Source organism: Giraffa tippelskirchi, chromosome 6 (genome assembly GCF_054371585.1).
Source record: "Giraffa tippelskirchi isolate mGirTip1 chromosome 6, T2T-mGirTip1v1.2.pri, whole genome shotgun sequence".
Taxonomy (NCBI): domain Eukaryota; kingdom Metazoa; phylum Chordata; class Mammalia; order Artiodactyla; family Giraffidae; genus Giraffa; species Giraffa tippelskirchi.
Genome location: NC_137280.1, coordinates 20,997,107 through 21,012,298, shown reverse-complemented (window position 1 = coordinate 21,012,298; position 15,192 = coordinate 20,997,107). Strand labels below are relative to the sequence as shown.

The following is a 15,192-nucleotide window of genomic DNA, read 5'->3' as shown; positions in this document are numbered from 1 at the left end:
AGACACTCTAATTTTAGCCCCAAGAGATTCATTTCAGACTACAAGATGATGGACTTGGGTTGTTTTCAGCCACAAAGTTTGTGGTAACTTTCTGGAGCTGCAATAGGAAACTAACATGTTGAATTAAGAAATGAAGTTTAAATGTAATCAAATACTCCATCTTTCCATAACTTTTTAAGATAGCTAATCAATCATTCATATAATTTTTCCCAGAGGTAGCCTTTCTAAGCTCAGAATATTTACAAAAAAGTTAACAAGAAATATTATGATGCTGATCAGTTATCCTCACTCTTAAAAGTACAAATAGAATTGCCAAGCAATATCAAGGTTGTTTATTTCTTGTTCATCATGTAAACCTGTAATGTATGACAATTTGTGTCATCTTCAGAAGAAAAACATTTGTATATATTATTAAATATGAACAATATTAGTCTGGCTATGAAGATAAAGCAACCTTATAAATTACCTTACTAAATAACCATTCAGTGTGATTAACCTGTTTCTTCTAAATTCTGCATATAATACTGTCAGAGACAAACCACTTGGAAAATATTCCAGTTTTATGGTCCATGAAAAAGAAAAAGCAAACTGTTATTTTTAGTGATTTCACCAGGAAGCAAGCAGAGATAATTTCTGTGCTATGACAAAATATTAAGAGTCAACCAACTCACAACATCCACATACCAAGGAATTATTATTCAAGTCCATCTTCCCAGCGAACGGTCCCCAGGTGGTTCCCACTGGAAGTTGCTGCCGACTCTGAATTTTTCGCTCTCCATCTTTCTGAAACACCTCCAGCTCTCCTGCAGACAATGAACACATGGGCGTTTAAGTACTTTCACTTGTGTTTTCCCAACAGCTGACTCTTTGTGTGTGTTTGGCCTACACGCACAATATTCTCAGGATTCATACAACGAGTACTGATTACGTTCATCTCAACTGATCTTGGTATCCTGAGAGGATAATAAAACTTGTCCTTTAACTGTATTCACATTTAGTCCAATTTCTTTCTTGAGTTTTTGCATACTTATTGTCTACTGTAGGACTTCCCAGGTGGCTCAGTGGGTAAACAACCCCCCTGCAATACAGGAGACACAAGCAGACCCCGATTTCCACCCCTGTATTAGGAAGATCAGAGAAGGCAATGGCACCCCACTCCAGTACTCTTGCCTGGAAAATCCCATGGACGGAGGAGCCTGGTAGGCTACAGTCCATGGGGTCGCTAAGAGTCGGACACAACTGAGCGACTTCACTTTCACTTTTCCCTTTCATGCACTGGAGAAAGAAATGGCAACCCACTCCAGTATTCTTGCCTGGAGAATCCTAGGGACGGCGGAGCCTGGTGAGCTGCCGTCTATGGGGTCGCACAGAGTTGGACACGACTGAAGCGACTTAGCATAGCATAGCATAGCATTAGGAAGATCCCCTGGAGGAGGGCATGGAAGCCCACTATGATATTCTTGCCTGGAGAATCCCATGGACAGAGGAGCTTGGTGGGCTACAGTCCATAGCACTGCAAAGGGTCAGACATGACTGAAGTGACTGAGCATGCATGCACACACGTCTACTGTAGTCAATTCTATTCAGTAAATCATTAAGAAGAAGAGAAGATAACACATTCTCAAAAAGTATTGATAGAATATAAAAACAGACAGAAAACATTAGGACAATAACTCAGAGTTAAAATTCCTACATTTGATCACCAATAAGTAAAACATTGCAATTAAATATGTATATGAAGTGAAGTGAAGTGAAAATCGCTCAGTTGTGTCCGACTCTTTGTGACTCCATGGGCTATATACAGTCCATGGAATTCTCCAGGCTGGAATACTGAGATGGTAGCCTTTCTCTTCTCCAGGGGACACTCCCAACCCAAGGATCGAACCAAGGTCTCCCGTATTGCAGGCAGATTCTTTACCAGCTGAGTCACCAGGTAAGCCCAAGAATACGGGAGTGGGTTGCCATTTCCTACTCCAGGGGATCCTCCAGAACCAGAGATTGAACCTGCATCTCTTGTGTCTCCTGCATTGGCAGGCAGACTCTTTACCACTGTGCCACCTGGGCTTCCTAAAAAGATGTATACTTTTAGCCATAACTCTACTACAGTGATACAAGACTTTAGTGAACAACATGGAGAGTTTTTTTTAAAGTACTTGGCAATTTCCTGAAATTAGTACTAGTTTCAGTGGATAGGACAACTACATGTGCAAACAGTGGAGATGTATGTTTTCTCAAATAAAAAAACAATGTTTAATCAAAGTCATTATGCTTTTATATTTGGTACTTTAGGCAAGACTTTATGTTACAAGTTTGGACAAAAACCCTTTAAAAACGAGCACTTTAGGTTGATATACTCCTTTTATTTCTTCCCAATTATTACTTTGCAATCATTATATAGAAATAGGAAATAAATACAGTATACACTGGCATACAGTAGGAATCAATCAAATGCTCATTTAAGAAATAAATTAATGGATTAATAAAAAAATAAATGAAGTCTTCAAAACATCAAAGAATGGCCACTAAATCTAAACATTGTTTGGGATAAGCAAAAAAAAATCTCAATCAGGAACTGGAGACCTTCTCTTTAAGTAATTAAATCTATGACATTCATGTTTTGGGATTATTTCCATACTATACTATCACACTAAATTTTTTAATATTTCAAAATATTAATCGTAATAATGTAATTTTTTATTTTTAAAATAGAATTTTATCTCAACCTGTTCAAGACCAGACCTGAAAATGGAAGAAATGGAATATGAAGAAATATGAATGCTAACCCTTAGAGAATAGATAGCTGAGAAAAGTTCTAAATAAAACAGAATATATTCACTTGCTTCACTCAGTATAACACTGGGATCTAAAAAGATAATATACAAATCAACTTACTTACAAAACAGAAAGAGACTCACAGACTTAGAGAATGAACTTACGGTTGCAAGGGGGTGAGGGGGAGAAGGATGTGAGAGTTTGGGATAAACACGTTGCTGTTGCTGATGCTGCTAAGTCGCTTCAGTCGTTTCTGACTCTGTGCGACCCCGTAGACGGCAGCCCGCCAGGCTCCGCCGTCCCTGGGATTCTCCAGGCAAGTAGGGTGCCATTGCCTTCTCCGATAAACACGTTACACACTTCTATATTTGAAATGGATAACCAACAAGGAACTAATGTATAACACATGGAACTCTGTTCAATGTTATGTTGCAGCCTAGATGGGAGGGGAATTTGAGGGAGAATGGATACACATATATGTATGCCTGAATCCCTTCGCTGTTAACCTGAAACTATCACCACATTGTTAACTAGCTTAATTTGTATACCTTAATGCAAAATAAAATGTTTTAAAAAACCAGAATGAATTCAGTAATTACACTTTGCAAATGATATATAAGTCATTGTAGGTGATACGAAATATTTGCTTTAATTTGACCTTAGTTTCTCATCAAGTTAATAACTAAATTTAAATATACAGTTTTAATCTTGATGCTTTTAAAAGCAACACCACAGAAACAGAGTTTTCAAATTATAATTTTCTCCAAATATATGCCCAGGAGTGGAATCACTGAATCATATAGTAACTTTATCTTTGGTTCTTTAAGGGATATCTATCCTATTTCCTGTACTTGCTGTACCAGCTTACATTCCCACTAGTAGTGTGTGCCGCTGTGTGTTCTCAGTCGTGTCTGACTCTTTACAACCCCATGGACTGTAGCCCGCCAGGCTCCTCTGTCCATGGGGTTTTCCAGGCAAGAATACTGGAGTGGGTCGCTATTTCCTTCTCCAACCACCAGTAGTGTAGGAGGGTTCCTTTTCCCCCACAGACTATAATTCAAAAAGATACATGCACCCCAATGTTCACTGTGCTAAGTAGCTTCAGTCATTTCTGACTCTTTGTGACCCTGTGAGCCATAGCCTGCCAGGCTCCTCTGTCCATGGGATTTCCCAGGCAAGAATACTAGAGTGGGTTGCCATTTCCTTCTCTAGGGGATCCTCCCGACCTGGGGGTTGAACCTGTGTCTCTTACATCTTCTGCACTGGCAGTCGGTTTCTTTACCACTAGCGCCAGAAGTACTGTTTACAACATCTGAGATGCGGAAGCAACCTAAGTATCCACAGACAGACAAATGAGTAAAGAAGATGGGGTACATACATACACTGGAATATTACTCAGCCATAAAAAAGAATGAAATAACATTATTTGCAGTAACATGAATGGATCTAGAGAATATCATACTAAGTGAAATGTCAGACAAATGTCATACAATATTGCTTGTATGCGGAATCTTAGAAACGATACAAATAAACTTATGTAGAAAACAGAAATAGACTCATAGACATAGAAAAGAGATTTATGGCTACCAAAGGGGAAAGAAGGAAGAGGGATAAATTAGGAGTTGGGGATTAAAATCACACTACTAACATGTATATATGGAATCTAAAAATATGGTACTGATGAACCTATTTGCAGGGCAGGAATAGAGATGCGGATGTAAAGAAAATACTTGAGGACACAGCAAGGGGAGGAGGGAGTAGGACAAATTGAGAGAGTAGCAAGGAAATATATACATTACCATATGTAAATAGACAGCTAGTGGGAAGTTGCTATATAACACAAGGAGCTTAGTCTGATGCTCTGTGATGACCTAGAGGGGTGAAACTGGGGGTGCGGTGGGAGGGAGGTTCTACAAGGAGGGTTACATGTATGTGTGTGTGTGTGCTAAGTCACTTCAGTCCTTTGAGACCCTATGGACTGTAGCCCTCCAGGCTCCTCTGTCAATGGGATTTTCCAGGCAAGAATACTGGAGTGGGTTGCCATGCCCTCCTCTAGGGTATCTTCCTGACTGAGGGATCAAACCTGCAGTTCTTAAGTCTCCTGCATTAGCAGGCGGGTTCTTTACCACTAGTGCCACCTGGGAAGCCTTCATATAGGTATACTTGTAGCTGATTCACTTTGTTTTATGGCAGAAACCAACAACATTTTAAAGTAATTATCCTCCAATTAGAAAGAAAAAAGAACACTATTATATACAAAACAGATAATCAACAAGGATCTACCACTGTAGAGCAGAGGGAACTGTACTCAGTATCTTGTAGTAACCTATAATGGAAAAGACTCTAAAAACGAATACATACACACACACACACACACACATATATATACATATTTATATATAAAACTGAATAATTTTGCTGTATATCTGACACTAACAAAACACTGTAAATCAATTATATTTCATTAGATTTTTTAAATGAAAGCAATACCATCAACCTGAATTCAATATCTTATTTACCTACTTTGTATCACCTTCTTTTAATAGTTACAAGACAGACATCCTTTTCCATGCTTTTATTGCTCAGCCCCAAAACAAGAATAACATATACAAACAACAATCCACTAAAATATTGTGTAAAGGTTAAATTTTGCCCATTATGAACATAAATGTATCTGTATCTGAATAATGAAGACGTACTGGAAATAAGAATTCCATGTTCACTGTAAACATTTAAATTCAAGAACTAAGCCACCATCTTTGCTTCTTCTCATGCTTCCATCCTTTCTCATTTGTCAATTACAGTAAAAATGGAAGTACTCATTAAACTTGTTAAATGAACACGGACATACACTTCTCTTGTTTTTCATTCTTATGTATCAGTAGCTAAAGATGATCTGTAATGAGGCAAATGGACCCAAAAAGATTCAGTAAGTCTGAGCTTCTTAAATATTGCTTTATAAATAAAAACTTGCTTTAAATCACATGTTAATGCCTAAAAGTATCGAACTCTGAAGCCTACCTGGAGTCCAGGAAATATGGAAAAATAATAATTTGTTTTCTGCATGCAGAATAACAAACCCATTCCTGAGATTTTCCCCTGAAAATATATTTCTACCTCATACAAACCTTTTGATTAATGAGTTGAAATCAGAGACTTGTATAGGAAATCCTCAAAGATACAGCATAGCCAACAATCTGTTAGGACATCAAAAAGGGCTCAGTGGGAGATATCCCTTATCATATGCCTGCATTTTCATATTGATAATACAGTTATTTAAATTTGGGGGATAACTTTTCTATTTGAAAAGAACCTGTTTAATTTCTAACTGATAGTTCTTATTTTTCAATCATACTTACATTTTAAACAATTTCCTTACAATTTACCGTTTAAAGACAAAATTCTTTTCAATTCTTTAAGCTAAGAATATTCTTTTCTGCATAAAAATAATGCCTAAATAATTTGTTGTTTTTACATACTGAAAAAAAAAATGTCATGTCACATTTCAAGTGATACCGGAGGAATCATGAAAATCTTTGAAAACCCTTCAAAAATGTAATTCATCCTCTCTTTTTTCCACTGATATTTTTCATTTCAAAAAGGTTCAGACTCAGTCAAACAGTGACTTCTTATCTATACCTGTGGATTTACAAGCAGGTCTGTCTTTTAATGGATTAAGAACTACAAACTTAGGGCAAATCATGAAGTGATACACAAATATCTCCAAAGTTTCCGAGGTGTTTTTGACTATGCATTAAAATTTAAGCAGGACAAAAATAGGTTTATGAGCTCTTAAAGATGGCTATAACAGAAAGTCCAGCAACTGTTCAAGCTCTCAAGTCAATCTCTTCAACTTTGTTAGACAAACAGGCAAATCTCAGTCTCCTTTCTAGTCTATCAAGATGTTAGATGCTATTTTGAGGTTTGCAAAATTCTTTCTGCTGCTGAAACAGTTAAATAAAAATATTCATTTATTCAGAGCAGCTTTTCAGAAAACTGGGCTTCCCTTGTAGCTCAGTTGGTAAAGAATCTGCCTGCAGCACAGGAGACCTGGGTTTGATCGCTGGGTTGCAAAGATCCCCTGGAGAAGGAAACGGCAACCCACTCCAGTATCCTTGCCTGGAAAATCTCATGGACACAGGAGCCTGGTGGGCTGCAGTCCATGGGGTTGCAAAGAGTCGGGCATGACTGAGCGACTAACACTTACTTTCAGAAAACTGCAAGCACATTGCAAAATAATTAGCATTTATACACTACCATGCCTACATAGTTTAATGATAGCAACAGAAATATGACAGAAGCTTTATTTCATTTAGCATACATGTTGCTTTTGAGTATAATATTTTTAATTTTTTCAAAGACTAATAAGAGTTATGAAATAGAGGAAATACCATGTACTACAATAAGATTACATTTTAGTTCCTCTATCAAATAGCCAGCTGATGGCCATGAATATATTCTATGTTTTCTGAATCTTTGGTTTGTCATTGTTAAAGGGGTTTGTCACTTACTACTTAATAAGGTGTCCATGACACCATGATTTTCTTTCTCCAGATGTAATATATTATGAGAGGTAGAAAGAACACTGAGAGGTGGGTCAAAGACTCAGGTCTTAGAACTAGCTTATCATAACAGGAATGTTTGACTTGAAAAGATGAGAGATTTCAAATCAAGGAAAGCAAAGTACCCTTTTCATTGGATTTGCTTACTCATTTTTTTCTGCATCCATTCATTAGTTTATTCATTCATTTATTCTACTAATATTTATTAGTTACATTCAGGCATAAAGCAACAAACAAAACAAACTTGCAGCCTGGATAAAGTTGAGAAAATGTAATCCATAAGGTTTGGGAAGTTAAAGCCATAGAATTTAGTATTATTTTTAGATTTTAGGAATTCGGAAAGGAAAAATCCAGCAATGATGTTCTGGGTATCTGTCAGGGGCAAATGGGTCAATGGCCATATACCTATTGAGATAAGGGACACCGGAAGAAAAAAAAAAAAAGATTTAAGGTTAAGAGGAGGAATTATAGCTTGGAAATATTGGGGCCAAAGTGGCTTTGTAAGGAAGGCAAGAGGTGATTTGGGGTGGGTAGGTGGCCAAGCCTGTGACTTGGAAGCAAGGTCTTGACTAGAGTGATAAATGTTGGCATTTATTCGTTAAGACCTGCTTGTATATGGTCATAAAATTCATAGAATTGTTGATCTAGAAGAGTGTAACATGATAAAATAATAAGATTGAGGGTAGAGTTCCAAGAATTTTCAAAAGGCAGAGAGATGGAGGAGCAGGCACAGAATATTTAAGAGAAGTATAAGAAAACAGAGAATAGGGAAGAAACTGGACATGGCACCACAGCATCCAATGGGTTGGCTGAGAATTTAAAGGAGGAAGGATCAATCAAGTAACCTGAAAATTTATGTAAGTAAGTAAAGAACTGGGAAAATTTTTTTGATGAGATGGAGACCATGGGTGTCTGGGATGAAAGCAGTGTTTTAGAATAGGAGGCCAGCACACAGATCAGAGTAGGTTCAAAACTGGAGAAAAGTGGAACAAGTTCTGTGATCCTGAGCAAGTCCCTAACCCTCTGAAGTTCAGTTTCTTCAAACCAAAAAGTAATTACAATATCTTTCTCATGTGGTTGCTGTGAGAATTCACTCAGATAACATGTGCAAAGTACCTAATAAGCATTCACTGCTCTGCTCAGTCGCTTCAGTCGTGTCCGACTCTGTGCGACCCTATAGACGGCAGCCACCAGGCCTCGCCATCCCTGGGATCTTCCAGGCAAGAACACTGGAGTGGGGTGCCATTTCCTTCTCCAATGCATGAAAGTGAAAAGTGAAAGTGAAGTCATTCAGTCGTGCCCGACTCTGTGCAACCCCATAGATGGCAGCGCACCAGGCTCCGCCATCCCTGGGATTCTCCAGGCAAGAACACTGGAGTGGGGTGCCAATTCCTTCTCCAATGCATGAAAGTGAAAAGTGAAAGTGAAGTCGTTCAGTCGTGTCCGACTCTGTGCAACCCCACAGATGGCAGCCCACCAGGCTCCTCTGTCCATGGGATTTTCCAGGCAAGAGGACTGGAGTGGGGTGGCATTGCCTTCTCCAATAAACATTTACTATTCCACCACAAAGAAAATGAAGCCCTTCTAAGAGCATGTCCACATCCTTCCATCATCACATCTAACCATTCAGTGTCTGTGGTCACATTCCTTGACTTTTACCTTTCTTTTAACTATCTCCTGGATTCACATTTCCTATCATCATTTCCCAGGTTTTTTTTTGTTTTTGTTTGTTTGTTTTTTGTTTTCTATCAACTCAGATGTAGAGGACCAATCAGTCTCAATTCACTCTAGAGCTCTGATTTGGGCTCCAAATCCTTGCCAAGATAAACTTACTTAAACTCCACTTTCATCATGTTATTCATTTGTGCAAGTCCCTTCACTGCTTCCTTTAGACCATCCGACTTGAACATCTACGCCTGAATCCTAATACCACCACAGCATTGCTCCACAGAGTCTGCATGACTGCCTATTTGCTCTCCAGAATATCTTCTCTCCAGTCAAATAACTCTGCCTTATCACACCTTCCTCCTCGTTCAGTTTAACTTCCACACCTTCCTGAGAATTGTTGTGGCTACCTGGCAGACACAATATAGTCCTGGCTGCCCTGATTAATCCTACTAATGTTGCAAGAGTAAAGTTATTCTCTTTCACCAAACCTGAACTCTACAGTAAATTGAGTTCTCCTCTCCTAATTCTCCCATAACATTTACAGTCCACACAGTTTTGCATTTAATTATTCCCTAGTGGTTTCCCTTTGATAACTCCTTTCACCTCAACAGTATTATATGCATCTTGAACTACAGATGTATTTTTTTATTTCTGTTTATTCTATGGTAATTAATATAGTTTGTGATGCAATAATTACAAAATACAAAAAACTGAACATCATTGATTGGATGAGAATTTTCATAACTTCATAGACCTAATTGTACTACAGTTAAAAGTTGATTTTAAAGACAAAAAAAAAAGGTTGTCTTAATATATGCCTGCTCTTTGTATTACAACAATCATATATTTCATTTGTTCAACATTTTATTGCACTAACTACATTACCTCGTGTGTGAAACATGGAGCAGGACAAAAAATAAAGATTCTTTTTTTCTGCCCAGTTCATATTTTTGCAGCTACTCTTCAAAAAGAAGACCACTTTTTAAAATTATTTTTAACATGCTGGGTAAGTTCACACAAAATATTTGAGACACATAGGATGGACTAATCAATTTTGGTAAAAGATAATATTGTTAGTGCTGAGGCTGTTTCTCTTATCTTCGTGATAATGCATACTTTTAAAAGTCTGTGATTACTCAAAGACTTATGATAGTTTCACTTAAAAAAAAGCCCTAAGTCAGAAATCACTACCAAACATACTGCAGCTTTTAAGATATCAACCCACTTTTTTTGTCCAAATAAAAGAAATTTACTGTGGAAAGAAAACTTAAAATCAAGAGAGATACCCTCAGATCTTTCTTTATTGAAGGTGCTATCAAGTCAATGCTTTGTTTCTTTTTAATAGAGTCCTTTTGATGCCTCATTAAAGAGCAAAGTATATGAAAACTGTAACATACCAAAGGGGAACAGACAAGATGTGGGCATTTTAACATAAGTATCAGCACTCATGCTTCAACTGAATTCAACATTACGTTGATGGCATAAATGTATATGGTATTTATGGGACATCCCTTAACTCCAGGCTCAGATTCCATAGAAGGACATGGTTGCAAGTAAATGAGATGACAGAAGATCCTATTTCATTTGCTGAAAATAAACTTTGGATTGATTTGAACTTGGTTTTAAATATATAACCAAATTTTAAAGCAGACCACATGAATTAGCTCATAATGTTTATCAGGCCTTACTACAGCACAAGGTGATAGCGTCAGAACCCATATTTATATTTTCTTCATGGTTGGGAAACATTATACATCATGGTATCAAACATGGACAGCCCCGAAGTCATGCTGAGTTCAAAAAGCGCTCAAAGATTCTAAAATTCTCAAAACATTTTCAAAGTCAGCCAAGGTGGCTGAAGTATGGCAGAGCTCTTGCTATTTTATAGTTTAACCATTTGACAGCTGCCTGCCAGATACATAAGAAGGTTAGACGATCATTTTACTGCTGATTATCTTCACAGCCCAACTGCAGTCTTGCCACTACGTGTGTTTCCTCAGGCATTAATAACAGCATGTTTCATCTGCATTCTAAGACAAATAGTGCCATTTATACTATACTCTGTTGATCCATCTCAAAGCATGGTTTGGCACAGGAAATGATGATTCTTGGTTAACAGCTACAAATCGCCTTATAGGGATACCTTTTCTAATTTTCCTTCTCAATTTTTGAGTCATACAGTCATAACACACACTAAACTACAGTTTTGAACATAAACTTGAAATACGACATTCCCTATTCAAGTACTCCAGTCAAACCCTGATAAATCAGGCTGGCCATGCCGTGATCTTATCCCTTCTGACTCTTTAATAAATCGAACCTTGTAACTTGGTACTGTTGGAAGTTGTCACTAAATGAAATTGTGACCTTATCCGGCGCATGAACTTATCCTGCTGACAACTACATTTATTGTGTGGATAAGAAAGAAAAAAAAGAAGAGAAAAGAATAAAGAAAAAAATGAGATATTTGATAATTCTGATCTCAGCCATATGTAACTCTAACAGATGGGATCTTTTTGATGTTCCATTAATGATTTGCCAAAGATGAGTCTCTACTTAGAGAAAAATGCTCACCCTAGGTAAGTGCTAGGGGCACTGCAGATGGTATTAAAAGTGCATGAAGAGGTACTAGGTGACAGCAGCGAATCAGAAGCTATTAGTGTAACACAAAGAGCCCTGAATTAGCTTGTAATTGCACTGGAAAAGATAACATAATGGTGGTGGCAAAATAGAAACATTCTCTTTTCATGCAATGCATTCAGTACCTAAAACTAAAACAAGACACTGGAATTGTCTGAAACGTAGCAAAGTTAATTCACTGCATTTCTTAAGAATACAAACACACCCTTTGGCTACAGTTTCTAAAAACTCATAGAAATCAACGTGTATAGCATTAAGAAGCAAATTTACATGCATATGCTACCAGATACTGGCATGTATTTACTAACTCAGGAAACTTTTACTTTCTTATTCTAGCTGGCATTAAGGATTCATTCTGAAGCTATTATATGTCTGAATATTCTATCTTAAGACCCACTGGAACCTATAAATAATCATCTTTCAGATAGATAAAAAGAGATAAAATATGGTTCTAGGTAGTAATATTACTGGTACTAAAGTACACAATTCAAGATGTTTTTAAAAATAAAACTGGGATCTGAAATAACTAAGAAACCTCTACCTGCCTCTTCACATATAAAAATAAGTTTCATACACAGAAACCACGTTCAAGACTGGGAGAAAGAAACTGCTGTATTCTGCCCTTTGTTCTATGGTCTGTTTATATGAAGCAAAACCTAGCTCATCCCAGGTGTCTGAAACCATTCACCTGGAGTGTGTGTGACTAGCTCTTGCAAATGTTTGGAAAAGTCACTGGAAGGAAGAGCTGCAGTTTCTGAACGTTGTTCAGCTTCTGAAAGGAGGAGGGGGAGTTGGTACTCTTTCGCTCAAGAAACCTGGCACAGCAGGCTTCTTCGCTGCCAGAACCCACTCTGACCTTTCGGACACCACTCCTTGTCGCAGGCCGACCCACCACCGCTTCCTGATTCCAATCCTGAGACACAGAGGGAGGGTATACTTTGGGAGGTACAGTTAGGGAGGAACAGGCTTGGTTGTGAGAGGTCTGGGCGAGCAGACACAGGAAACTGCAGAGGAAAAGCATAAGTCAGAAGTCTCTATCAGCAGGAGGTCCATAGAAGGGTCAGGGCCTGCAGAGCGCTGGTCAGAGAGGCGTGTTTTCTCCACGAGGACAAACTCTAAAGGAGAAACTTTGCGTAAAAATCAACCGTAAGCTCCTGTTCGACAACAAACAGGAAGGAATAGCTTTTAAAGCATATTTAATATAGAACACCAGTAGACCTCATTGTGATTCCTGGGTCGGGAAGATCCCCTGGAGAAGGGATAGGCTACGCACTCCAGTTCTCTTTGGGTTTCCTTGGTGGCTCACATGGTAAAGAATCTGCCTGCAATGTGGGAGACTTGGGTTCGATCCCTGGGTTGGGAAGGTCCCCTGGAGGAGGACATGGCAAACCGCTCCAGTATTCTTGCCTGGAGAATCCCCATGGACAGAGGAGCCAGGCAAGCGACAGTCCATGGGATCGCAAAGAGTCAGACACGACTAACCACAGCACAGACCTCACTGATATTTAAGGTTCTAAATTTTAGGCAACATTTATTTCTGTCTGTTAAAATTCCATTTTTTCTCATAGTTACATCTATTGATTTAGAAGATATTTGGCACACAATGGAACTTTTCACAAGTCATTGCTGTATTTGAAAATCACTGCCTTATGAGGAATCCTGGAGCCAACTGGGTGGCTCACTGGTAAAGAATCTGCCTGCCAATGCAGGAGCCACAGGATCAATCCCTGGGTCGGGAAGATCCCCTTGAGTAGGAAATGGCAACCTTTCCCTCTCCAGTATTCTTGCCTGGAAAATTCCATGGACAGAGCAATATGTCACTAAATGAAATTGTGTGAACCTGGCGGGCTATAGTCCAAAGGGTCTTAAAGAGTCAGACATGAATGAGTGACTGAGCATGCCTTATGAGGTGTATCTTTAGACTGACATCTATTAATCCAGATACCAGACCGTGGAATACCAGGCCATCTGACCTGTCTCCTGAGAAACCCGTACGCAGGTCAGAAAGCAATAGTTAGAACTGGACATGAAACAACAGACTGGTTCCAAATTGGGAACGTCAAGGCTGTATATTGTCACCCTGCTGATTTAACTTATATGCAGGGTACATCACGAGAAACGCTGGGCTGGAGGAAGCACAAGCTTGAATCAAGATTGCTGGGAGAATTATCAGTAACCTTAGATATGCAGATGACACCACCCTATGGTAGAAAGCGAATAAGAACTGAAGAGCCTCTTGATGAAAGTGAAAGAAGAGAGTGAAAAAGTCAGCTTAAAACTCAACATTCAGAAAACTAACATCATGGCATCCGGTCCCATCACTTCATGGCAAATAGATGGGGAAACAGTGGAAACAGTGACAGACTTTATTTTCTTGGGCTCCAAAATCACTGCAGATGGTGACTAAAGTCATGAAATTAAAAGACACTTACTTCTTGGAAGAAAAGTTATCACCAACCTAGACAGCCTATTAAAAAGCAGAGACATTACTTTGCCGACAAAGGTCCGTCTAGCCAAAGTTATGGTTTTTTCAGTAATCATGTATGGATGTGAGAGTTGGACTACAAAGAAAGAATTGATGCATTTGAACTGTGGTGTTGGAGAAGACTCTGGAGAGTCCCTTGGACTGTAAGGAGATCCAACCAGTCCATCCTAAAGGAGATCAGTCCTGGGTGTTCATTGGAAGGACTGATGCTGAGGCTAAAATTCCAATACTTTGGCCACCTGATGCAAAGAATTGACTCATTTGAAAAGACCCTGATGCTGGAAAGATTGAAGGCGGGAGGAGAAGGGGACGACAGAGGATGAGATGGCTGGATGGCATCACTGACTCAATGGACATGAGTTTGAGTAAACTCTGGGAGTTGGTGACGGGCAGGGAGGCCTGGCGTGCTGCCGTCCATGGGATCACAAAGTGTTGGACACAACTGAGTGACTGAACTGAACCCAGATACAGTCAAGCTTTTAACATTGTGAGATGGTATAGACAGAGATGAAAGAAAATGTACTTATAAGATTTAACAGGTAAACATTCTTAAGTATCAACTGTGATTAGGATGAGTTTTGCCTGGAAGGAAGAATCTACATGAAGCTCTATGTGGGGGTGGGGAGGTCACATTTTAGGTCACAATATGAGAGAACCTAAGGATGGCAATATAATTTGACACATGAACAAACAACATGGGAATTATAGCATTATTGTGAAACGCTTTAGTATACTTCAAGGAAGTAACAGCGCACTGCCAAGTACTCTCAGACAAAGAAGACTCTTCTAAAAGTGATATTCCATGACATATTTTACTGTTTTTTCTTTTATTCTGAGAACAAATGTCATTTTTAAAAAGTTTTTAAAAAGAAATAGAAAACAATTATAAAGAGAATAAAAATTTAACATGTTACCAATGAGTATAGATCTGAGGATACTTGAGTTCACATCTAACACTATTGCCACTGCAGCACATATAATATTGAAGTGTTTTATGGCTCAGCAGGTGTGTAATCTGCCCACAATGCAGGAGCCGGCAAGAGATGTGGGTTCGATTCCTGGTTT

At 38.6% G+C, this 15,192-nt stretch overlaps 1 protein-coding gene across 2 annotated transcripts in view; it reads right to left on the bottom strand.

Moving 5' to 3' along the window:
• Nucleotides 1-15,192, bottom strand: part of ZFPM2 (zinc finger protein, FOG family member 2) — a 499,502-nt gene that overhangs the window by 242,212 nt on the left and 242,098 nt on the right. For both annotated transcript variants that reach the window (XM_081502271.1, XM_081502272.1), the window contains exon 4: nt 685-803. In XM_081502271.1, coding sequence (XP_081358397.1) covers nt 685-803 — 119 coding nt within the window. The remainder of the gene's footprint in view (nt 1-684; nt 804-15,192) is intronic.